The sequence below is a fragment of the Eptatretus burgeri genome, chromosome 11 (assembly GCF_056783735.1).
Source record: "Eptatretus burgeri isolate ZD-2024b chromosome 11, Ebu_testis_v1, whole genome shotgun sequence".
Lineage (NCBI taxonomy): Eukaryota > Metazoa > Chordata > Myxini > Myxiniformes > Myxinidae > Eptatretus > Eptatretus burgeri.
This window is the reverse complement of record NC_140971.1, coordinates 25,902,834-25,925,791: the sequence shown is the minus strand read 5'-3', so window position 1 is coordinate 25,925,791 and position 22,958 is coordinate 25,902,834. Positions and strand designations below refer to the sequence as shown.

Here is a 22,958-nt window from a genome sequence, read left to right as displayed (position 1 = left end):
TGGGCCTTTATGGGGTGGGACTTGGCAGACCGAATAAGTCCCACGAGACCGTTGCAGGTTACCTGCACCCTCGCGGTGCGATTGTGGGCAAGCTCTCTCCGGCGCTCCTTGTACGAACGCGCAGGTCTGCGCGACACAGCTGGCAGAGCGGCGTCCCTCCACGACATCCGGACTCTCCACCGACTGCAAGCTCCAACAAGCGGGTCGCTCTATGGACCGCTTCTCCAAGACCCAGGCGGGCAGAAGACCATGAACCGTCGACTGACACTGACACTCTCACCGACCGCCCTGACCTGACCTCCTCTTAGCGGCGCCTCCGTGCGCCCTTTTATTTCCCCGGCACCCCGCCCCTCTCTTCGCGGCACGCGGGTGGGGGGGGAACATTCCACCGGAGAAATCGTGGTGGGAGTTGAGTTCCAACTGTCATTCTTGTTTACCAGAGAAATCGGGGTGGGAGTTGTTGTTGTTCCCCTTTTGTGTTCGTGGAGATGTTGACGGTTGCTGGCGGAGTGGTGAGGATGGCGTGGTTGTTGAGAGGCAGGTGTGGTTGTGGTTGTTGTGAAGCGGAGTTGTGGTTGGTGGTTGTTGTGTGATGGCGGTTGAGACGTGGTTGGTTCAAAATAAAGATAGAACAGAAAAACGGCTATCTCAAAGTGTCGCAGCCCGAATGAATCACATAAATTCCCTCTAGACAATGGATTTGGGGCTAACTACACATGTACTTAGAGATATCTCACCTACGGGCCCTTCATGGTGGTTTGCGAATTTCCACAGCCGTAACAATATATATTTTTTTCCTCATGCGGTTAACTGAGGCCCGAGCTGAAATAGTCATGAAATAATTAATTGCCATTATGGGGCTTGTACATATTACTCGTGTGAGTTGTGTAGGGATGGAAGAGGGGTGGTATTTTGGATAAAAAGAAGCAAATTTATTTCATGATGCGGAACCATCTCAGAAATGCCAGTGTTGACTTCTTATTGTTATCCCCACACTTTTTGCAAGGGGATATTGTAACCACCTCCTGTCTGTCTGTCTGTCTGTCTGTCTGTCACGCTATCTCCTAAACGGCTGTGCAGAAATTCACTAAAAATGGTAGTTATGATCACCGCGTGGCACGAAGGTGCAAGAGCAGTATCATTTTTTGCTCTGCCCCCCCCCCCCCTGGGGTGGGCTCAAAAGGTCAAATCAGGAATAAATAAAAAAATCAACTATTTTATGTTTGATCATTCCTGGTGGAACTTTTTGCCATCTTACAACTTTGCCTCGAGGTAGGAAGCGTGGGGATTTGCGATGGCATGCCTTCGACCTCACTCCAGTTAATACTTGCAACAAGGACTGTTTCTTTCCCACCTTCAAAACATAACATTTGGAATGTAGCCTAACAAGTGCTAGTGTTGCCTGTAGCTTTGCAATTTGAGTGCAGATGTAAAGGTCTCTCATGAAGCCAGTTCAAAGTTTACCTGCACCTTATTTTTCATAAACAGCGATCAGAGATGGCAGATCTTTCCCAGAAATTTTTTTGTGTGGTATTTATGTGGTGTGGTGTATTTGTGTGCTGGTGTGGTGTGTAGATGATTCATTTACGATATAGGTTTATGTTCATGCAGTGGACAAATGGACCTTTTCAGTTTGGTTGTATCGATTCACGTTCCAATCGTATGTATTTTATCAACGTACTCATCACGTTCCTTTATAGACGTACGCATCACGCACATTCCTAATAGCACGTCATTTATCGATGTTCTCTGTTAGGGGAAAAAAGATAACGTGTAATACTGGCTAGCACCAGGTGTCGGTGGCCTATGTTTTTGACATGATGAACAGACAGACAGACAAGCAGACCCAAACGCAAGAGCCGAGGGTAATAACTTTCTGAAAATGGTGAAACTTTTTCGATTTCTAAATGTATTCTCCAGAAACATGAACACAGTTTTGTCCCATCTGTTTGGCAGTGCTTCAATACCAGCATAAGAGAAATCTTTGGGGATGGGTACAGTGCCACTTTAGGACAATGACCTTCACTTCCTGATAACCATCGAACTTGATGCCACCAAAGTGTTTCGTAAATGACTGAAAGAGGTCCATGTCATGAGGTGACAGATCTGGGTTTTAATGTGGATGGCTTAGAACTGTCAATACCATCTGTGTAAGTGTTGCAATGGTGACATTTACTGTGCATGGTTTAACGTTGTCATGCAACAATGCAATATTAATGGAGAGCATTCGTGACTACTGCCTCAAAATTGCATTACGAACATTGTTGTATCAGAGGTTGCTATGATACTCAGTGTGTGTGTTGTTCTTTCACTGTCAAGAAAATTGACATGGATTGGTCCCTGGTATTCTGAAAATGCTGCAGCCCGCACTTTCTTGGCAGATGTCAGTCTTGAACTTCTTGGGCTGTGGGTAATCGTTCTGGCACCACTCCATGCTTGACCGCTTGCTTTCCGGTGTGTAGTGACAAATCGATGATTCATCACATTCTGCAATTTTCTTCAGCCACCTACTCAACACACCACCCCCCCCCCCTCTTCTGTGGTAGCATTGTAGAAGTTCAGGTTTCACTATCACATAGGTGGCCTTTCAATCAAGGGAAAAGTCTTTTATGATCTGCGTTGCACCTACTTTTGAGAACTTAAGATGTATGTGCATGACGGTCTCGACATTCCTGGTACTGATTAAACATGCCTACCGGTTACTCAGAATGAGTTGATTCAATCCTTTGAATATTGGCACGAGTCACAGCAACCACTGAAACGTGTTTACATGGAAAATAGTCGACTGAGTCCCAGCCATATTTGAACTTTCTAGCTCATTCAAACACACCTCTTCTTGAGAGAGTATCATCACCAAACTGTTCACTAGATTTCTATGAATTTCAACAAGTTTAGCATTCTCCTTCCCTAAAAACCCGATCACACATTGCTGTTCCACAGTGCACGAGGCACTGCTTGCCCTTATCTACTCGCAATGCATTGTGGGGCAGCTGTGTGTGTGTGTGTGTGTGTGTGTGTGTGTGTGTGTGTGTGTGTGTGTGTGTGTGTGTGTGTGTGTGTGTGTGTGTGTGTGTGTGTGTGTGTGTGTGTGTGTGCTATAAGGTATGGTTTTCATTACTGGGGAGGAGTGAGGGGGTAATTTCAGCTGGTTTTTTTTGTTTGTTTGTTTGCTTCTAATGAAAAGGAATTCTATAATTATAGATGCAGTTGGACCCTGAGCCACTCCTGTATAATCTTCTCGCAAAGGAATTTCATTATGGAGACTTTCAGCTTTAAAGTTGGAGAGGACTCACCAGATGACCTGGTCCTGTTGCCAAGGACTTTTAGCCATAGCTCTAGGTACCAGTGCATACATTCAAGCCAACAGTGCGAGCGAATGTGATGAAATTCAATGTGAAGAGAATTTAAATTTAGTAAATTGTATCAATCTGAGCCTCTGGAAAGTGTTTCTCTTGAAGGATCGCCAAGTGACCATTCCTGAAAAATTCAGGATCTGAATGTTCCAACTGGGAGGAAGTATTAAACTTTATCGCAAGCTAGAGGTGCGCCACGGCCTTTGGTGATCCTAATAATCGTTTCACTGCAGTCCTTTTTCAATAGCGGCTGTGCAGTTAGACCCTTACAGACGTCACAATCTCTAAATTTTGCATGCGGAGACTTACCTCTGCCCACCGAAGGTGGACCGAGGTTATGTTTTTACCCGTCTGTCTGTCTGTCTGTGTTTCATTGTGTGCAGGATATTTCAAAAAGTTGTGCATGGATTTGGATGAAATTTGGTGGGCAGTTTGGGTGTGTGATGAGGAAGAAATGATTCAATTTTGATGAAGATCTGATAATTTTTAAAGTGATTCTTCAACATCGAGTGATAGGGCTAAAACAGATAAATAGTACGATATCTCAAAAAGTTTTGGATAGATTTGGACGAAACTTGATGGATGAGCTGGTTAGGTGACGTGGACAAGCCGATTAAATTTGGGTTCAGGTCCGAATCCAGATCCGCCCTATCAGTGCGATACAAAATGTAAACCAATCAGCCTGGCTGAGGTATACGCTATACCGAGTGCCCTTCCAGTTACCTCCACCAATGAAGGTGAAGGAGGTTATGTTTTCACCTCTGTTTGTTTGTTACTTGCAAAATCGAAGATTTTTCAAGTATATTGATCAGTCGATTTTGTTATTCTGTTTGTCTATATTGTTGCGAATCTGGAAACCATGAGCACACAACATTCAGGTCCTATATATTAGTTATATCGGTAAGTATGTGTTTTATAGATAGCTTCGCTTCCCTTGTCTAATGGGTAAATAAATGTAAATGTACTGTGAGTTACTTTGATAGGGTTTTTCTTTTATTTATACACCTTCCCCTCTGACCAGCGCCATTGTCCTTCGTGGTTCAACCACGAACGTGGGCGGGAATTCGCTCGAGACTCCGCCCAGAATGAGAGGGGTGGGCTCCTCGGCCAATCGGGGACCTCACGACCTGAGATCGAGAGCGATGAGGGTGGAGACGTCCCCCCCCCCCGAAACAGGGTGAATAAGTACGCGGGTGCTCATCTTGATGAGGTACATCACAACTCGTGGGACAACACATCTCGTCTTGGCTGGTCTTGGAGGGGGGACTTCTTCTTGGCGTGGTGGTCGCCATTGGGCTCGTCTTGCTGGGCTCGTCGTGCTGGCCTTCTCTCGCTTTGGTCGTCATCCTCCTCCTCCACGGATCGAGCCGCTTGAAGACCGCACGAGGCGGACAGGTCCAAAATAGACCCTGGTCTTCAGCTCGACTGTCCTCCGAGCTGAAGGCCTAAATAAAGGCTTTAGCCACCACTTCTTTGTTTGTGTGCGTGCGCGCGTCCGTGGGCCCGTCTATTAAGTAGAAAACTGTATAAGTGTTTTTGCTTGTATATACGTGCATTATTAGTATTTGGTTTAGTTCTGCCTCTTGCATGCTTCCCTTCATTTCCCCGTTGTAATAAACCCCATTTGTTCATTGTATCTGCTCATTCTTGTCCATTCCTTCATTGGCTGAGAGTGCTGCATGTTGGGAATTAGCTGGCCATTGCCATTGTAACGGGACAATCGGACCGACGGAACCTGGCGATCAAACCGCTCACGGAACGAGTACGCTACGCCGCTCGTTCCGTACGGGTGCTGTCGAGGGTGTGAAGACTTGGTAGATCGCCACGTGGTCTCTAGGTATTTTGAAGATTTGGAAAATATCCCTGTACCACGTGGTGGAAATATTGACCCTTCATGGTCCAGTTAGGACCCGTCGGCTCTGGACTTCTCCGGAGTGATGACCTAAATTCCGGGCGATCGGTCGAGCCGACGCTGCAGCTCCATCTCGCGGTCGTGCTCGCGGCCGACGTCCAGCCCCGCAACAATATGTCTTTCTCTGTTTATCACCTACAGGTCGCATTTTAAACAGATCTTCGCGAAACTTCATCACATGGTGGAGTTTAAAAAAAAATAAAAAAAAATAAGGAAGAAGCCTATTGTTTTTAAGGTCAAAAGCTCCACAACCAAGGTGGTATTCTAAAATCCTCAATTTTCATCCGATTCACTTGAAATTTGAAGAGGATTTATATCTCAGATCACTGAATTCAATCAGCCAATTATTTTTGTGGTCAACAATAGACCAAAAGGACAACATAGGGACAAGCATTTAACAGGGTCCTGATTTTGGTTTTGATGTTTTTGTTTTGTTTTCCAACGCATGTTAAAAAAAAATCATCACACCTGAGATGTACCTGCTTAGTTGGGTCATTTAATTACACATTACGTTGTTCCGTTTATAATTCCATTCCAAATGAAGCATCTTTTTTGACTCATCAGGTTCCTGTACTCAGATGAGGTCCAAATTGGTCCAGAGACAGTGATGACTACGCTCTACACAGCCAAGAAGTATGCAGTGCCGGCCCTTGAAGCCCACTGTGTGGAATTTCTGAAGAAAAATCTCCGTGCAGACAATGCTTTCCTGCTGCTCACTCAGGTAATTTCTCATTAAAGTTGAACATGTTGCTTGGGCCAAATGCATTCTTTTATTCCCTGGAATTGGCACGAGATTTCTTGACTTTGTGGCTTCACAGCTTTTACTACAGATGTCATTAAATACGGTCAGTTTTATTCTGAGATTAGTTTTGGGGATTACGGGAATAGACTCCACACTTGCCTGGAGTCTGGATGGAAACCCTTTAAATATGAATAAGTATGCTGCTTTATTGGGCACTAGCAATGTGTCGGGTTTCCAGCATGGCATGACGTTGTGAAGTCCGTTTTCTCGTTTTGTTTAATTTAAATAAAAATAATAATAATAAATCAAACAATGGGATTACTTTTCAGCTGGAAGTATAAATATTTAACTTTATTCTGGGCATTGGAAGCTTTTCCTTTACATGGGATATTTGCCATCGGAGCCGGTTTTGCATTACATAGGTCACCACAAATGCTGGCACAGTTATTAATTTACAGCCTTGTTAAGTTTTGTTTTTATTTTTTGTCTGGTACCGAGGCTCGTGGAAGGGTGGAAGAAGTGAACAGTGGATCAACAGACAAAATGGGGAATGGAAAAACAGCGGGATGACAATAAATGGATGCACTACAGCAGAGGAGGAAATTGTCGGGAAAAAGATGAGAACAGGGTCGCAGTTGGTATAGGAATGCTTAGTTGTGGAAATGGGAGACACCATGAGGTGTTGGTGGGCATCAGACTTGAAATCCTGTGGAAAAGAGTTCGCAACATTCAGAAAGATGGTTCCACTGTGGAAACAGTGGGATAAGATAGAATGGGTTTTAGTGTTGAGTTTATATGTGGTAAGGGTTTCTGTCAGAATGAGTGTGCCATGGAGGGGAAGGGGCTGGGGTGGTGGTGAGACAACAGGAGAAGCAAGACCAGAATAGAGCCAGTTAAACCAAAAAAAAAAGCATGACCACCAGCTTGTCCACAGCAGCAAGAAGCAAACCCTTAGACTCAGCTTCCTGGTACAAGATTCCAATTACCCGAGGACAATGAATATCATGGCTGCAAGGGGAGTAAAATGTAAAGCACCAGTCCACAGTGGGGAGATGTATAGAAAAATAGTGACACTGGATGAAGGCTTTGTACACCATTATGAGCTGAGAATGGCAGAGAAAGTGCTTAATCCTGTGGATAATTCTGAAGTGATGGAGATATCTTCCCAAGGGAAGTTGTAACTGTTTGTTTGATTTTTTTTTTGGGGGTGGGGGGAGGGGGGACTTCTGGTTCAGGTATTTTTCCAATCTGCAGCTGTCACTTGCCCCTCATTAAAGTTGAGCTTTCCAAACTGGATTCATCATGGTTTTCTGTTGCATCCTCGTCCCTGTGTTGCTGTTTGCATTTCTGTCCAATTTTCCTTGTTAAATTCATACCTTGTTGTGCTGTATTTGTTGAATTTGTTTTTGTGTGCAAGGTCTACTCCTCCAATATTTGCTGTGAAAATTGTGTCCCTTGTGTCGCCATTTTGTCTGTTTTGCTTCTTTCTTCCCAAATATTGTACTTTCTATTGCCTCAATGTTCACCTATTTCCCCTCCTTGCTTCAAAAACTCCATAACAATCTTTTTTTTCACTCCACAGCATTCTCCTTGAATTTCCTTCTGTCTATACTTCCTGTACTCTACTTTTTTCTTCTTCTTTTTCTCCATTTTCTCAGTACAGTATCTCCAAATTGAATCTTCATTGAATATAAACGCTTAGTCATTCTTCCTTTAAAAGCATTTCAAACATTGAAAAATGCTTCATTTTCTTTATTTCTCCACCAGGAGTACCCACATGTTCTTCCTCTTCCTCTTCCTCTCTGTCAGCTAAGCACATGGTCCACAATGCCTCCTGCACCAAAAGCACAATTTTTCTGCATTCCTTCAACGAAAATTGTTACCACCAATTTGTCTCCATTTGTATAATTTGGGAATTTGGAATCGGAATCCTTCCACTTCATGTCCCCTCTTTCCACATTCCCCTTAAAGCTTCATATTGTCCCTTTCTGCATCCCTCCTCACCTCCACTCAAACCTTCCCCCTCACACCACCCCCTCAAAGCTGCACCCCTATCCCCCGTCCTGCACCCTCCCAAAGCCTCTTCCCCCGTTCCTGTGTGGACCTCAAACAAGGTCTCTGCTCCAATCTGACAGATCTTTCAATCCAGGCCACTGCCAATAAAGTGGACATCTGTTTAACAGAATCCTTCCTCCCATAGGACCTCCCTGACTCCTTCATGTGTCTCCCCATTTATTGTCTCCTCCGAATTGATAGTTCTGAATTACGACCAAGCGACAGAGTTGTATTTTACATCAATACCTCAATTTCTCACTTCCCTTGTACTGGTCTTACACCTCCCATTCAACAGGAGTCCCTCTGGCTGCAACTTTGTCTGCTCCCACCTCTTGCTCATCTGCATGTTGCACTGTCATCCTAACAGTGACTACTCCATCTACATCTCTCTCAGACAACATGGACAAACTTTTAACCACTCATCCCCAACTCTCTCTTTCTCATATGTGACAATTTCAATTGTTACCATGCAAATTGGATGGGTGATGGAACCTCTCTCACCACCCATGACACTTCAACAAGTGACTTCTCTGATCCTATGGGACTGACTTAATTTTTCTGTCCCAGATTTCTCCCAATTGAAAATTCTCACTTCTGGACATGGTGATGACGAACTGCCCTGCAAATGTCTTGTGCTCTTCCTCTGTTCCAGTTGGTTCATCTGATCATATGCTTGTGAGTCAACATCTACTTGGCGATTCTCAGAGAGCCACCTCGGTGCCGACGAGTCTGGTAGTTCACTCAGGCAGATTGGTTGGGACTGCAAGCAGCCATCTCTCTTCAGGACCAGTCTGCTATATCTACTGCCCTTGAAATTAATTCAGCCTGGGAATTCTTCTAAAGAAACCTATTCTCTCTTATGCAGCAATCCATCTCACTTTCAGTTAACCTATCTTTCTTCCTGCCCATGGCATGCTGAATCCTGTGCCGAGGCAGTTGCCTTAAAACAACTTGCATTCTCCTCCTGGAAAGCAAACCCAACCAAAGGCAATCTTGGCTCATTCTACAAAACCCGCACCAAGTGTGTGTCCATTCTCAGGAGAGCCAGTAAACATCTGTTCAACCTCAAGATTGAACTTTCAAACTTGTCTCCCTCCTCTAAAACCTGGTGGCACCTTGTGAAATCTGTCTCTGGTGTATCCTCCCCTTCCATCCCTTCCCTCACTTCAAATGGCACCACAGCTGACTGCTCGTAAGAACGATGAATGCCTTAATTCTGTGTTTGCTTCCAAATTTTGGGTCCCTAACCCCTCCCTCTCTGTACACATCCTTCCCGGTCATACCCAGCTGCTCCTGGATTATGTGTCTTTTCCACCTCTTCCCTCCAGGTCTTCAAGGTAGCTGTTCACCACCATCTGATAATCCAAAATCCAAAACCATGATATTTTCTACACCCATTAACCCCCCCTCACCCCCCCCCCCCCAGGCACACCTCTTTCCAAATTTCCAGTCTTTCCTTCCTGAGAGTTTGCTTCTATATCCATCTTGTCTACCAGACATGTGTCCTCCCCTACCCCTCATTCTCTCCACACCAGTTATTTGTCCCAGTCTCTCTATTTTTTCCTTCAATCCAGCTGTTGCTGTTTCCCCCCTCTCTCTCTCCTGTTCCTTGTTCTGTTGCTTACTGATCTGTTCAGTGTTCTCACTCTTCCATGAGCCTTGACTCTGTCTACAAAAAAAACAACAACCTGATAGTGAGCCCCGGAGCTTTGGAGACTGTCTTTCTCCCAGAGGCGAACTGCAGACATAATTTGGGGGACAGGACTCCCTGTCCTTCTGAAAGTACAAAGTAAAAATGGGTTTTTCTTGACTTTCACATTTTGTTATATTACAGGCTGAATTTAAAATAGATTAAATTGAGTTGTTTTTTTTGTCACCACTCCACACAAAATACCCCACAATGACAAAGTGAAAACATGTTTTTAGATATTTTTTACAAATGAAAAGCTGAAATGTTTTGTGTCAATAAGTATTCAGCTCCCTGAGTCAATACTTTGTCGAAGCGCCTTTGGCAGCGATTACAGCTTTGAGTCTTCTTGGGAATGTCTGTATCAGCTTTGCACATCTGGATTTGGGGATTTTCTCCCATTCTTCTTTGCATATTTGCTCATGCTCTGTCAAGTTGGATGGGGAGCATCGCTGAACAGCAATCTTCAAGTCTTTCCACAGATTCTCAATGGGATTCAAGTCTGGGCTTTGACTGGGCCACTCAAGGACTTTCATATTCTTGGTCTGAAGCCATTCCAGTGTTGCTTTCGCTGTATGTTTGGTGTCATTGTTCTATTGGAATGTAAATCTTTGCCACAATCTAAGGTCTTTTGCACTCTGAAGCAGGTTCTCAAGGATTTGCCTGTATTTGGTTCCATTCATTGTTCCTTCCGACCTCACAAGTCTCCCAGTCCCTGCTGCTGAAAAGCATCACCAGAGCATGATGCTGCCACCACCATGTTTCATGGTTAGGATGGTGTTATATGGGTGATAAGCTATGCTCGGTTTCCACCAGATGTCGTGCTTTGCATTCAGGCGAAAGAGTTCAATTTTTGTCTCATCAGACCCCATAATCTTTTGTTTCATGCTGTCAGAGCTTTTCACGTGCTTTTTTGCAAATTCCAGGTGTGCTTTCATGTGCCTTTTTCTCAGGAGTGGCTTTTGGCTGGCCACTCTCCCATAAAGCCTATATTTGGGAAGTATTGCAGAGATTGTTGTCCTTCCGGCAGCCTCAGCCAAAGAACTCTGTAGTTCTGAGAGTAGTCATTGGGTTCTTGGTCACCTCCCTGACCAAGGTCCTTCTTGCCTGGTTACTCAGTTTGGTTGAATGACCAGCTCTCAGAAGAGTCTGTGTAGTTCCATATTCTTTCCATTTCCTAATGATGGAGCTCACTGTGCTCTTGGGAACTTTCAATGCCTCGGCGTTCTACGGACAGTTCCTTTGACTTCGTGGTGGAGTTTTTGCTCTGACATGCACTGTCAACTGTGGCACCTTTTATAGCAAGGTGTGTTTCTTTCTAAATCGTGTCCAATCAATTGAATTGGCCACAGGTGGACTCCAATCAAGTTGTGGCGACTTCTCAAGGATGATCAAAGGAAATTGGGTGCACCTGAACTCAGTTTGAAGTGTCATAGCAAAGGAATCGAATACTTATTGACGCAAGACATTTCAGCTTTTCATTTTTAATTAATTTTAAATAATTTCTAAAAACATGTTTTTGCTTTGTCATTATGGGGTATTATGTGTGGATTGGTAACAAAAAATATCAATTTAATATATATTTAAATTCAGGCTGCAACAAAATGTGCAAGTTTTGCTCATTCCTCCCAATCTGTGAATACATTCTGAAGGCACTAGATAACAATTCGCTCATTCCTCCCAATCGGCACAGAGGGTTGCTGCCACATCTATCAAGGATTGGTCTCAGAACACGACCTTGGACAAAGGCATCTAGAGATTCAGCATGGGATAGTGCTCTGTTTTAACCAAGTCACTGCTTGGAGAGCACAGGAAATCTGTTGGCAACTCTCAGGAATAAATCAAATGCACCATTAGCTGACAGTTTGGAAATCAGGGCAGGGAAGAATGAAACAAATACCCGAGATTCTACATGAGATAGCTCTGACATCATGCATGAGATTGAAGGCATCCATCCATTGTTGGTACAGAAGAAGCAGCATGTTGATGGTGGAACAACCTGGGCAGAATCCAAACCTATGGTTGGAGGTTAGAGAGTTTGAGAAAAGATGTTGGTCTGCTGTAATTATAGATTCCATTGCTTTGCTTGTACGTTGGGGGAGGGGGGGGGCACAATTCTTAAGATTTAGAGTAACATTGGTGATTTCCCATGATGCAATCAGGCAGTACCTGGAAAAGAGCAGATAATTGGGCATAGACAAGGATGATGAACAGTTTTTGAGTTTGAGGGCTCTGATGCTGTGAGGACCAGTAGTAATGGAGGAGTTATGGTACATGCTGCTTCCTTGCTTAACGTTCAGCATTTAAAATGTTAAGAGTAATGTTAAGATGGACTATCTTAACATTAATGTTAAAATGTTAAGATGGACTATCCCCATCGATTGGCATGCACGGGGAGGTGGAAATTCATCCTTAGGAAATTCCCCGCTGAATGTGCTGAGGTAAGCGGTGCTATTGTTGTGACGTTGCTGGGACCCACAGTACCCTGAGAAGTGTGACTGCACTACCTCCAAGCTCAGTGGCTGTGTTTGTCTTGTCTAACAGTCTTATGTTGTGTCACGTATGTTCGTCTATCTATGCCAATATGTGTGTGGCAGCTCTACCATGAGCCTCAGATCATTAAAAAAAAAATACTCTCCACCATTGCAGGATGGAAGTACACGTACTCGCAGAGGAGAATGAAGAGATTGGTGACCGTGGCTTTTAAAATTCAAAAATAGTTCAGGTAGTCAGCTCGCAATGAGCAGTGTCCATCATAGCCCCATTTATTTAGAGCAAATTAACAGATGAGCATATTACAGAGATTGGCTTGCTCAACTGCCACCAAGTTTTAATAGATTTGTGAAAGACCTGCAAGTTTTCCTTCCTGAAAGTCCCTTTTATGTCCATCTTCTATACCCCATGTTCCCCGTCCCATCCCTCTCCCTTCCACAGATCTCCTAATGTCTCTGTTCCCCACTGTTTTGTCCCTCCCACTCCCACCCCTCTTATCTCATGCCCCCTTGCTGTGTGTTGTGTGTTCGCTCTCACACGAGCCTCGACAAGGTGTACAAAAAAAAGTTTGGACTTTACGTGGAACCGCTGCTGAATTTTAGCACATCCAATTTTGTGGAGAGAGTGTAGGTTCCCATCAGTGTCAGCGAGGTTGTCGGCTTTCCAGTAGGAAAAGGCAAGCTGCTTTCAGATAGTTGCCTCACCACATAAATCGATGTACCAGGGATGAGATGTTGGACTGGATATGTGGATTCCTGAAGGTACCAGCTGTTGGAGGAGAGAGAGTCGTTTGGTTTTTGAAGAATGAGTCCCAGACATTGTCTATGCATGAAGACGAAGAGGTAGTGGACCGGTCAGTTTAAGAGACCGACTACAGACCAGTCTGTCTGATTTAACTGCCAGACATGCTGGCACCTTGGTGGATCCCTGAAGACCACGAGGGATTGACGTAATGATTTTGTTTACATAAATGTATTGTTGGCTTCACCAGGAAACTTAGGGACATGCATTTGCTGGCACAGTGCTCACTTTGTTTCTGCATATTTTGAATGCTGTTTATGGTAAATTAATTAGTAATATATTTTTTATTTGGGAAAAGTTTATTTTAAAACATCTCGAATAGTTTGTTCATTTTCTCTTTCAGCCCCGTTCGTTGTGTTCTCTCCAGTTTGCTCTGAACACATTGCTGGTTGTCCGTCCGTTCCTTCTCTCTCCTGGCATTGGTGTCTATTCCTCACTTTTACTCTCGATGTCAATAAAGCCAAACCTCGTCTGCAGCATGAGTTATTTGCAATCTGTTGTGCTAGCAGGATTTTATTCTCCGAATAGATTTGCCAGGGAGTGTCCTGGTAATCTCGGTATTTTCGTTCAGAGATTTGGTTCCTTTTTTAACACCCCATACATTGTACAGGTGCAAATTTCTCTTTAACGCTTTTGGTTGGTGATTTGTGTGCACTTAATTTGCCTGACATGGTTGATGTTTCTCTGCTGTAAAGCATTATGCAATGCAGAGTACCGGGGGGCCTGTGCGAGACGCGCTCTCGCTGTTTGTCAGATGTGCATTCCCAGCAGATTTTAGCTATGTACTAATTATTGCTCCCTCTGGCATGCTTTGATGCGCTTCTCTGTAGCCTGTTGTTTTCTATAAATTTTATTTTAACTAACTTGATTTTTTTTTCCCCCCCCACAATTTTTTGCAGGCCCGGCTGTTTGACGAGCCACAACTTGCGAGCTTGTGTCTGGAGAACATTGACAAAAACGCCGTGGACGCCATAAATGCCGAGGGCTTTACGGATATCGATCTGGGTGCGAGATTTTTGGTGTCTTGTTTGTCATGGGTTGTGGTTTCTCACAGTAGCCCATTTCCTTTCCCATTGCAAGATTGCCCATTCACCGTTTATTTAAAAAAAAAAAATCTCGTACATGTGAATGTTGCTTATAGCAAATTGCTATTTGAAAGGCACCTGCTGTGTCGAATCGTTGGATTGAAGATGGCAAAGTGAAAATCTGAGTACGTTGAGATTTAGCAGAAAGTTGATTTAAAATGGGTGCATTAAGTTAATTATTCAATTGATGTTGCAGCAAGGTTTGCTCTTATTGAGATGCTATCACACTATAATGGAACTGTGATGGATGTATGTATGTGTATGTACAATTCCTTCAGGAAGTATTTACACCCCTCAACTTTTGTCATATATGTTGTAGTGTTACAGGCTGAATTTGAAGTGGATTAAACTTTAATTTTTGGTCACCGATTTACACAAAATACCTCCATAATGACGGTGAAAACGTGTTTTTAGAATTTTTTACAAATTCATGAAAAACGAAAAGCTGAAATGCCCTGAGTTATTACTTTGTAGAAGCCCCTTTGTCAGTATGCCTGGTGTTGGCTTAATGGTTGGGGTGGCGGGCTTTGGATCCGAGAGTCCGAGTTCAAATCCTGCTCAGCTGTTGAATCAATACCAGGTGGGGTTAACTCAGCCTGTCATCCTTCCGAGGTTCTGTAAAATGAGTGCCAGCATGCTGGTATACTGTGTCGGAGTAGCGACCTGTCCAGGATTGTGTCCAATAGCCAAGGAGACTGCTTAGGCAGCCCCAACGCTCTGCACAGAGTATGGTCCTAATCTCCTCCTCCCCTCTTTGTCAGTGATTACAGATTCGAGTCTTCTTGGGTATGTCGAGATCAGCTTTGCACGTCTGGATTTGGGAATTTTCTCCCATTCTTCCTTACACATTTGCTGCTGCTCTGTCAAGTTGGATGGGGAGTGTCGGTAAACAGCAATCTTGAAGTTTCTCCACAGATTCTCAATGTATTAAACTCTGGGCTTTGGCTGGGCCACTCAAGGACTTTCACGTTCTTATTCTGAAGCCATTTCAGTGTTGCTTTCGCAATATGCTGCTTGGTGTCATTGTCCTGTTAGAACGTAAATCTTTGCCACACTCTATTTGCCACACCTCCTCACAATTGCACTCTGAAGCAGGTTCTCCTCAAGGATTTGCCTGTATTTGGCTCCGTTCATTGTTCCCTCTATCCTTTCAAGTCTCCCAGTTCCTGCTGCTGAAAAGCATCCCCATAGCATGATGCTGCCACCACCATGCTTCACTGTAGGGATGGTGTTAGATGGATTATATGTGCTCGGTTTCTGCCAGACGTAGTGCTTTGCCTTCAGGCCAAAGAGTTCAATTTTCGTCTCAGCAGACCATAAAATCTTTTGCCTCATGCTCAGTCTTTCACTTGCTGTCATGTGCCTTTTTCTCAGGAGTGGCTTTTGTCTGGTCACTCTCCCATAAAGCCTATATTTGTGAAGTGGTGCAGATATTGTCATCCTTGCAGGTTCTCACATCTCAGCCAAGGAACTCTGTAGTTCTGTCAGAATGGTCATTGGGTTCTTGGTCACCTCCCTGACCAAGGTACTTCTTTCCCGGTTGCTCAGCTTGGTCTGATAGCCAGCTCTAGAAAGAGTCTGGGTGATTCCCTTGTCTTTCCATTTCCTAATGATGGAATTCACTGTGCTCTTGGGAACTTTCAACACTAGAAATTGTTTTATACCCTTCCCCAGATCGATGCCTCCTCACAATTACATCTAATTTTACGGACAGTTCCTTGGACTTCATGGTAGTTTCTGCTCTGACATGCACTGTCAACTGATGACATCCTCTTTATCTCTTTGCTGATGACTCCACCCTCTGCCGTACCATCTGTTATCCTTCAGACCGGCATGCAGCAGCTTCTTCGCTTACTGCAGATCTGGGTAAAATCACAAACTGGTCTAACACGTGGAACTTGTCTTTCAATCCGGACAAATCTCACACTCACTATGTCTTTCCGAAAGGACTGTTTAGAACCCGCCCCCCCCCACCCATCCACTTTCTCAACAATCCTCTGGAAGAAGTCTTTTCTTTCAAGCTTTTGGGTCTCACTATCTGCCATGACCTTTCCTGGGAAAGCCACATTTTAAACCTCGCCTCCAAAGCCAGTCGCCGACTGGGAATCCTCCTTCTTGCAAAGTCCTTCCTCGGCTCACCTGAGCTTCTGACCACTTACAAAGCTTTCGTCCACAACTTGATGGAGTACTGCTCTCCCCATCTCTCCCCAAAATGGTCAAGTTGACCATTTCGTAAGTACCAGTCTATGACTGCTTGTTTGTTTGTATGTATGTACAAGGATGAGTCAAAAAAGTATCTACAATATATTTTTATTTAAATGTAATATAACTACAAATGAGCATGTGCAAGAGCATCATTTTTCCACATAGTCCCCCTCCTTTTCAACACATTTAGTCCATAGTCCACAAGCTTCTGCATGTCCTCAGAAAAAAAAAATGTTTTTGGCTGAGTGATGAGCCGCACATGCACCACTTCTTTCACTTATTGGTCACTGCAAAGTGGCGGCCTCTTAAAGCATCTTTGAATGGACCAAACGGGTGAAGATTCGAAGGGGCCAGGTCAGGATTGTATGGAGGATGCTCCAACACCTCAAAGTTCAATTGCCGGAGGGTTTCCACAGTATAGGCGGCATTGTGTGGATGGGCATTGTCGAGCAACAATGCAACACCTTTTGATAGTACCCCTTGGCGTTTCTATCGAATAGTTGGTTTCAACTGGTCCCGGAGCATTTCACAATAACGGACACTGTTTTCCATTGTGCCCCCCTCTTGATAGTGTTCCAAAATTAGGCCTTGTGAGTCTCAGAAAAGTGTGAACATCACTTTTGTGGCCGATGGTGGACTTTTTTTTTGATTGGTGATGTGAGATGTTTCCACTCCAGATTATGGCGTTTGCTCTCTGGCTCGTAATGGTGGATCCACGTCACATCTCCAGTGACAATGCGTCTCATGAAAGCAGTTCAAAAGGCTTTGGAAGATTGTCACACGGTTGTGCTTGTGCTCTTCTGCGATTTGTTTTGGACCCCATCTTGCAGAAACTTTATGCAGGCCAAGTTGGTTATTGATTATTTCATGTGCAGAACCATGACTGATGTTCAGATGTTGTGCCACTTCGTCATTAGTCGACCTTTGGTTTTCCAGAATCGTGGCGCAGACTCAAATGTTTTCTTCTGTTGTAGACGTGGATGGGCGTCCATATCGTTCATCAGTGACACTTGTGCGACCGTTTTTGAACATGGTAATCCAATCATAGACACTCCACTGCGGTAAAGCACTGTTCCCATATTGTGCTGAAAGTCTACAATCCATTTCTGCCCCTGGTACATCTTCAGTCCACAAAAATCGTGTCACTGCATGATATTCTTTGGTGCAAACATACAGCAGAGCGGTCATGTTAACTCCCTTACAACGACACAACTACTGACTGCTCAAGGTTGAAACTGCTTCACAATGGTGCAGGTAGTTTGTGCTTGTACTTGCATGTACAATAAGCAGTGTTGTGAATACAACACAGTTGTTTTTAATAAATCATTGCAGATACTTTTCGACTCACCCTCGTATGTATGTACGTGTCATCTACTCTGAGAGGATTTGACCGAGGAAGCTGAAACCTTCAGAGATTAACGAGGGCATCCTGAAGTGCATGTGCAAGTTTCATTTGATTCCATCAAGTGTTGGAAGAAAAAAAAAATCTGCTCATCTTGGCATTATCAAAAAGTCTGATAAGATCTAATTCTAGAAAACGTAGGCAGTACGTATGTTTTTGCTTCATGTACGTAACCTGGTTTTTTGGGGTGCCAAGCCTTTCAGGCTGGGTAACCTATTGTTTTTCTTCTGTTCTTATTTTCGGGAATGATCACGGCAGAAGTCTGTTGCCGAGACACCACCGAATTAAAGGGATGCATCAGAAGAATGTGTTGCGAGCTTGGAATAAGATCGCTCATAGGGCGGGTACTCTGATAGTTGACGACGATTTAGGGAAAGTTTATAAAAATTATGCTTTTAAAATTGAACTGCTCTGCACCACATTAATGAGTAAAACCAAATTTGATGTGCTGTGCAGAAACTCAAAGTGCTTGACTAATTATTTTACAGTTTGTCTTTGCTGTAGTTGCACATTTTTACTTGTACGAGTACTGGTGAAAATTATTACTAATGTTGTGTACATTTCCATTTATGAAGGAAATAAATTTCTGCTGTGTCAAAGAATGGTTAAAAATTAGTATTATGAAAAAGCATTTTAAACATATTAACGACTACTGCTATTATTATTAATAATTTTGAAGTTGTCTTGAGAAATTGCCCCACATCACCTGTGTCCAAAATTGAAGAAATATAATTATTAAATTAGGAAAACCATTGTGATTTACATGTTTTAAAACATGTCTTTACAAAAACTCCAGAGAACCTGGAGCATTCGACTCTAAGAAATGTCGTGCTTGAATTGACAGCAAAGATGTACATTTTGATTTCGAGTAAATTAAGGAAATGTAAATATTTCTTCCACAAATATTTGCTGTAAATAAATCTCGTTCATATTAAAATGGTTCCAAGTTCAAAAGTAATAATTTGTGGGTTACGTATGAGCAGTCTATAAACCCTGAACACTATCATTTGTGCTAAATATATTTAAGATTGTCGCAAAAGTCCTCCTCTTCCTGGAAGGCTGATCCAACTGAAGGCAATCTCAGATCATTCCAAAGCGTCCACAATAAGCGTGTCCACTTTCAGGAGAACCAGAAAACAACATCTGTCCAAACTCAAAAGTGAACTTTCAAACTTGTTTCCCTCCTCTAAAACATGGTGGTGCCTAGTTAAGGCTGTCTCTGGAGTCTTCTCCCCTTCTATCCCTTCCCTCTTTTCAAATGGCACCACAGCTGACTCCACTCTTGAGAAGGCTCAATGCCTCAATTCTGTGTTTGCTTCCAAATTCCTCACTCTCGGCACCCATCCCTTCCCTGTCGTACCCAACTGCTCCTGAACTCTGTGTCTTTTGCACCTGAAAAGGTGGAGGAGGTTCTTTCAACCCTCGACTCTCACTCTGCAATTGGACCGGGTAGCATCAGCCCACATGTCCAAAATCCCACTGCTGTTGCTCTTTCCCATCCTCTGTTCTTTTCACCCTGTCATTTGTGCTCGGTCATCTTCCATCTGCTTCAAAATCCACAAACATCACTGCATAACATAAAAAGGTGCAAAAACTGATCGCCTTAATTACAGCATTACAGAGAGAGCAGTTAGGCTTTACACCAAAGAGGTCAACGATTGACCGTATCCTTGCTCTTCGGGTCCTCACCGAACGCAGACGAGAGTTTCGGCAGGGGCTGCTTGCAGCCTATGTTGATCTCTGTAAATCATTTGATTCAGTGAATCGGGATGTCCTCTGGAGGATTCTTGGTCTTCGTGGGGTGCCACCAAAACTGATTGATCTGATGTCTGAACTCTACTCTGGTACTGAGAGTGCTGTGAAGTGTGGTGGTACCATCTCTGACTTATTTCCAGTTGTTACTGGAGTTCGTCAGGGGTGTGTACTGGCCCCCACACTTTTCAGCACTTGTAATGACTGGATTTTGGGGAGGATGTCAGAGAGATCAAGCTGCGGTGCATCGTTTGGGAATGTCAAGATCTCAGACCTTGATTTTGCAGATAATGCAGTCATCTTAGTGGAGATTTTAGATATGCTTTTGGGGGCCCTCGAGGTGCTGAATGAGGAGTCTGAGCCGCTGGGATTACGGGTTTCTTGGGTCAAAACTAAGATCCAGGGTTTCGTTGACATCTTGGATGCTGCTGTCCTGTCTGTGTCTGTTTGTGGTGAGGATATTGAGGTCGTGGAGAGATTCACTTACCTTGGCAGTGATATTCATGTCTCTGCTGGCTGTGAGTCAGAGGTCAATAGACGTCTGGGTCGGGCCTGGGGAGTTATGGATTCAGTGGATCTGGGGTGTGGCGCTGCCGGTACCTGTGCGGGAGGACGAAAGTCTGAGTCTTCAGGTCCTTGGTACTTCCAGTCTTGCTCTATGGATGCGAGACTTGGACTCTGACCAAGGATCTGAGACGGAGACTTAATTCCTTTGGTACCAGGTCTCTTCGGAGAATCCTTGGCTATCGCTGGTCGGATTTTGTGTCCAACGAGCGGTTGCTGAGAGAGACTCGGATGAGATTTGTTACCTGCATAGTCCGTGAGCGTCAGTTGCGGCTGTATGGACATGTGGCTCGTTTTCCTGACGCTGATCCTGCTCACCAGATTCTCTCAGCGGGGGAGTCTCGTGAGTGGAGGAGGCCAGTGGGCCGACCACGTGCCTCGTGGTTGCAGCAGGTTAACCATCATCTCAAGGAGATGGGGATGGGCCTGGCATCTGCCTGGGGGATGGCCAGACGGAGGCCCCTGGAGTACCGGCGGAAAGTGGACGCAGCGACGCGCTGTTCTGGCACATGCTCCCATACCTGACCTGACCTTAATTACAGGCCTATCAGCTTACTTCCAATCAAAAGCAAGGCCATTGAATCCATCATCACAAATGACATGAAATCCTTTGTTGTCTCCAACAACCTCATCTCAGACCACCAATATGATTTCAGACCTGGTTACTCCACCTTGGACATTCTGCTTCTACTCACCCCACAATGGATAGAGGTCCTCAATGTCAAACATGAGATCAAGGCCGTCTCTCTGGACATATCTCATGCTTTTGATATTGTCTGGCATCTTACCTTGCTCTCCAAACTCTCTGCTTATGGCATTCAAGACAAATTCCACACATGGCTTTCTGACTTCCTCTACGCTTGTAGACAACATGTGGTACTCAGTGGAATCTTTTCATCTCCTCTTCCTATCAAGTGCCCTAAGGCAGTGTTCTGGGCCCAGTCCTAGTCCTGACCTTCATAAATGATCTCTCTGAATCTCTTGAAAATCATCATTATCCATTTGCTGATGAACCAATCCACTCTCTGCTGTGACATCCCTTTTCCTTCAGACAGGAAGGACAGGAAGGAAAAGGTATTTATAAAAAGATAAAAGGCATAAGACATGGAACGACTGCTGTTATATGAACAAGGGAAGATAGATTAATTGCAAATGCCTTACCACGATGACAAATTCCAACATCTGCACATTGTATGCCGACGGTTATCCCGTCTGCATTACTTGCTGTTTCACATAGGTTCAAGGCTGTTTTATTAAATGCCCAATTGTGCAATGCAAGCCAAGCCTCCATCGGTGGTGAATCTTGCTAATTAAACATCGTTTGCTTATCGCATCTGCCATTCAAAAGTGTATACACAACACATTGTTTATAAGTGTCAGTTAATGCACATAATTTAACTTATTTGGCTCTATGTCTCCCCAACCTCTACACTTCATTACCTGCATCCTGTCCCAAAGACACACTGATTGCTGTGTTGGAGCGAGACACACTTGGAATCCGCGAGAGTCGACTGTTTAGTGCCATTGTACGCTGGGCTGAGGCTGAGTGCCAGCGGCGGCAACTGCCCGTCACGTCAGAAAACAAACGGCAGGCTCTGGGCAAAGTGCTCAGTCTCATTCGCTTTCCTGTGATGACTATAGAGGAGTTTGCTGCAGGTGGGTGACTGCATGGCATGACATTTTCAGAATATCTGATGCCCTTTCTACCCTTAATTATATATTTGAATGCTATGTTTCTACAGTTGATTGTCACCTTGCTTGTACTATGAAAATTGCTTTTCTATTACCGCACTGAAGTCACTTGTATAACAAAAGTACAAGGGTTTTGATGTAAAGAGGGCAGTTTGACATGCTACGATCAAATTACACATTTCTGATGGGATTACTGTGAACCAATGTAGTTTTTCAGCTTCCACAACATTTTAGTGTTTGGTGACCACAAGGAGAGTGGCATGGAGTGTGATATCAGAAACTGTACCACTTCAATGGAAGTTGATGAGGCACAAAAAGGAGGATAAATGGGTTTAGGAAGCAAGAGGAGGGTTTTTAAATTGTCTTTTTCAAGGTGGAAGCTTTGAAAAAGACAATTTGAAAAAAACGTAATTTGCATATGCAATGATTTTGGTGTGTGTGTGTGTGTGTGTGTGTGTGTGTGTGTGTGTGTGTGTGTGTGTGTGTGTGTGTGTGTGTGTGTGTGTGTGTGTGTGTGTGTGTGTGTGTGTGTGTATATATATATATATATATATATATATATATATATATATATATAGATATATAGATATATAGATATATAGATATATAGATATATAGATATATAGATATATATATATATATATATATATATATATATATATATATATATATATATATATATATATATGTGTTCAGTATCTCACAAAAATGAGTACACTACAAAAAAGTACATATTTTGTTGTAACTTTTTACTTAGATGTATTATAAACACAAGACTCAAAGAAATGATGGAGTAGACATTCTGTCATACATGTACAGGCCCAAAACATTTATTCTGTGGAAACAATGTGGCATACTGGGCATATCTGTGAAAAGGGGGGGGAGGGGGGAAACAAAAGTGAGTGCACCCTATGTACTTTCTCACATTGAAGCGTTATTGTTTTCAGTATTTTGTAAGTCCACCATTGTTTTTTAGCACAGCAGCTATTCTACTCGGTATGGAGTTGACCAGTGTTCCACGTGTCTTTGCTGGGATCCTGTTCCACTCCTCTGCAATGACTTCTTGAAGTTGCGTGATGTTTGACACCTTTCGTCCCTCAACCTTACATTTCTGGATGCCCCACAGGTGTTCTGTTGGGTTTATATCAGGTGCTTGGCCACTCCAACACATTGATCTTCGACTTCTTCAGAAAGGCAGTTGTCTGCTTGGAACGA

General features: G+C 43.7%; 2 protein-coding genes across 5 annotated transcripts in view; one reads left to right on the top strand and one right to left on the bottom strand.

Annotated features, from left to right (window-relative positions):
• FAN1 (FANCD2 and FANCI associated nuclease 1) overlaps positions 1–22,958 on the bottom strand; it is a 131,033-nt gene that overhangs the window by 18,149 nt on the left and 89,926 nt on the right. The gene's annotated exons all lie outside the window — the stretch shown is intronic.
• The window catches only part of LOC147016697 (BTB/POZ domain-containing protein 2-like), a 73,730-nt gene that overhangs the window by 27,704 nt on the left and 23,068 nt on the right, over positions 1–22,958 (top strand). For all 3 annotated transcript variants that reach the window (XM_085845636.1, XM_085845633.1, XM_085845635.1), the window contains exons 2-4: positions 5,830–5,986; positions 13,943–14,048; positions 21,510–21,707. In XM_085845636.1, the coding sequence (XP_085701762.1) occupies positions 5,830–5,986; positions 13,943–14,048; positions 21,510–21,707 (461 nt within the window). The remainder of the gene's footprint in view (positions 1–5,829; positions 5,987–13,942; positions 14,049–21,509; positions 21,708–22,958) is intronic.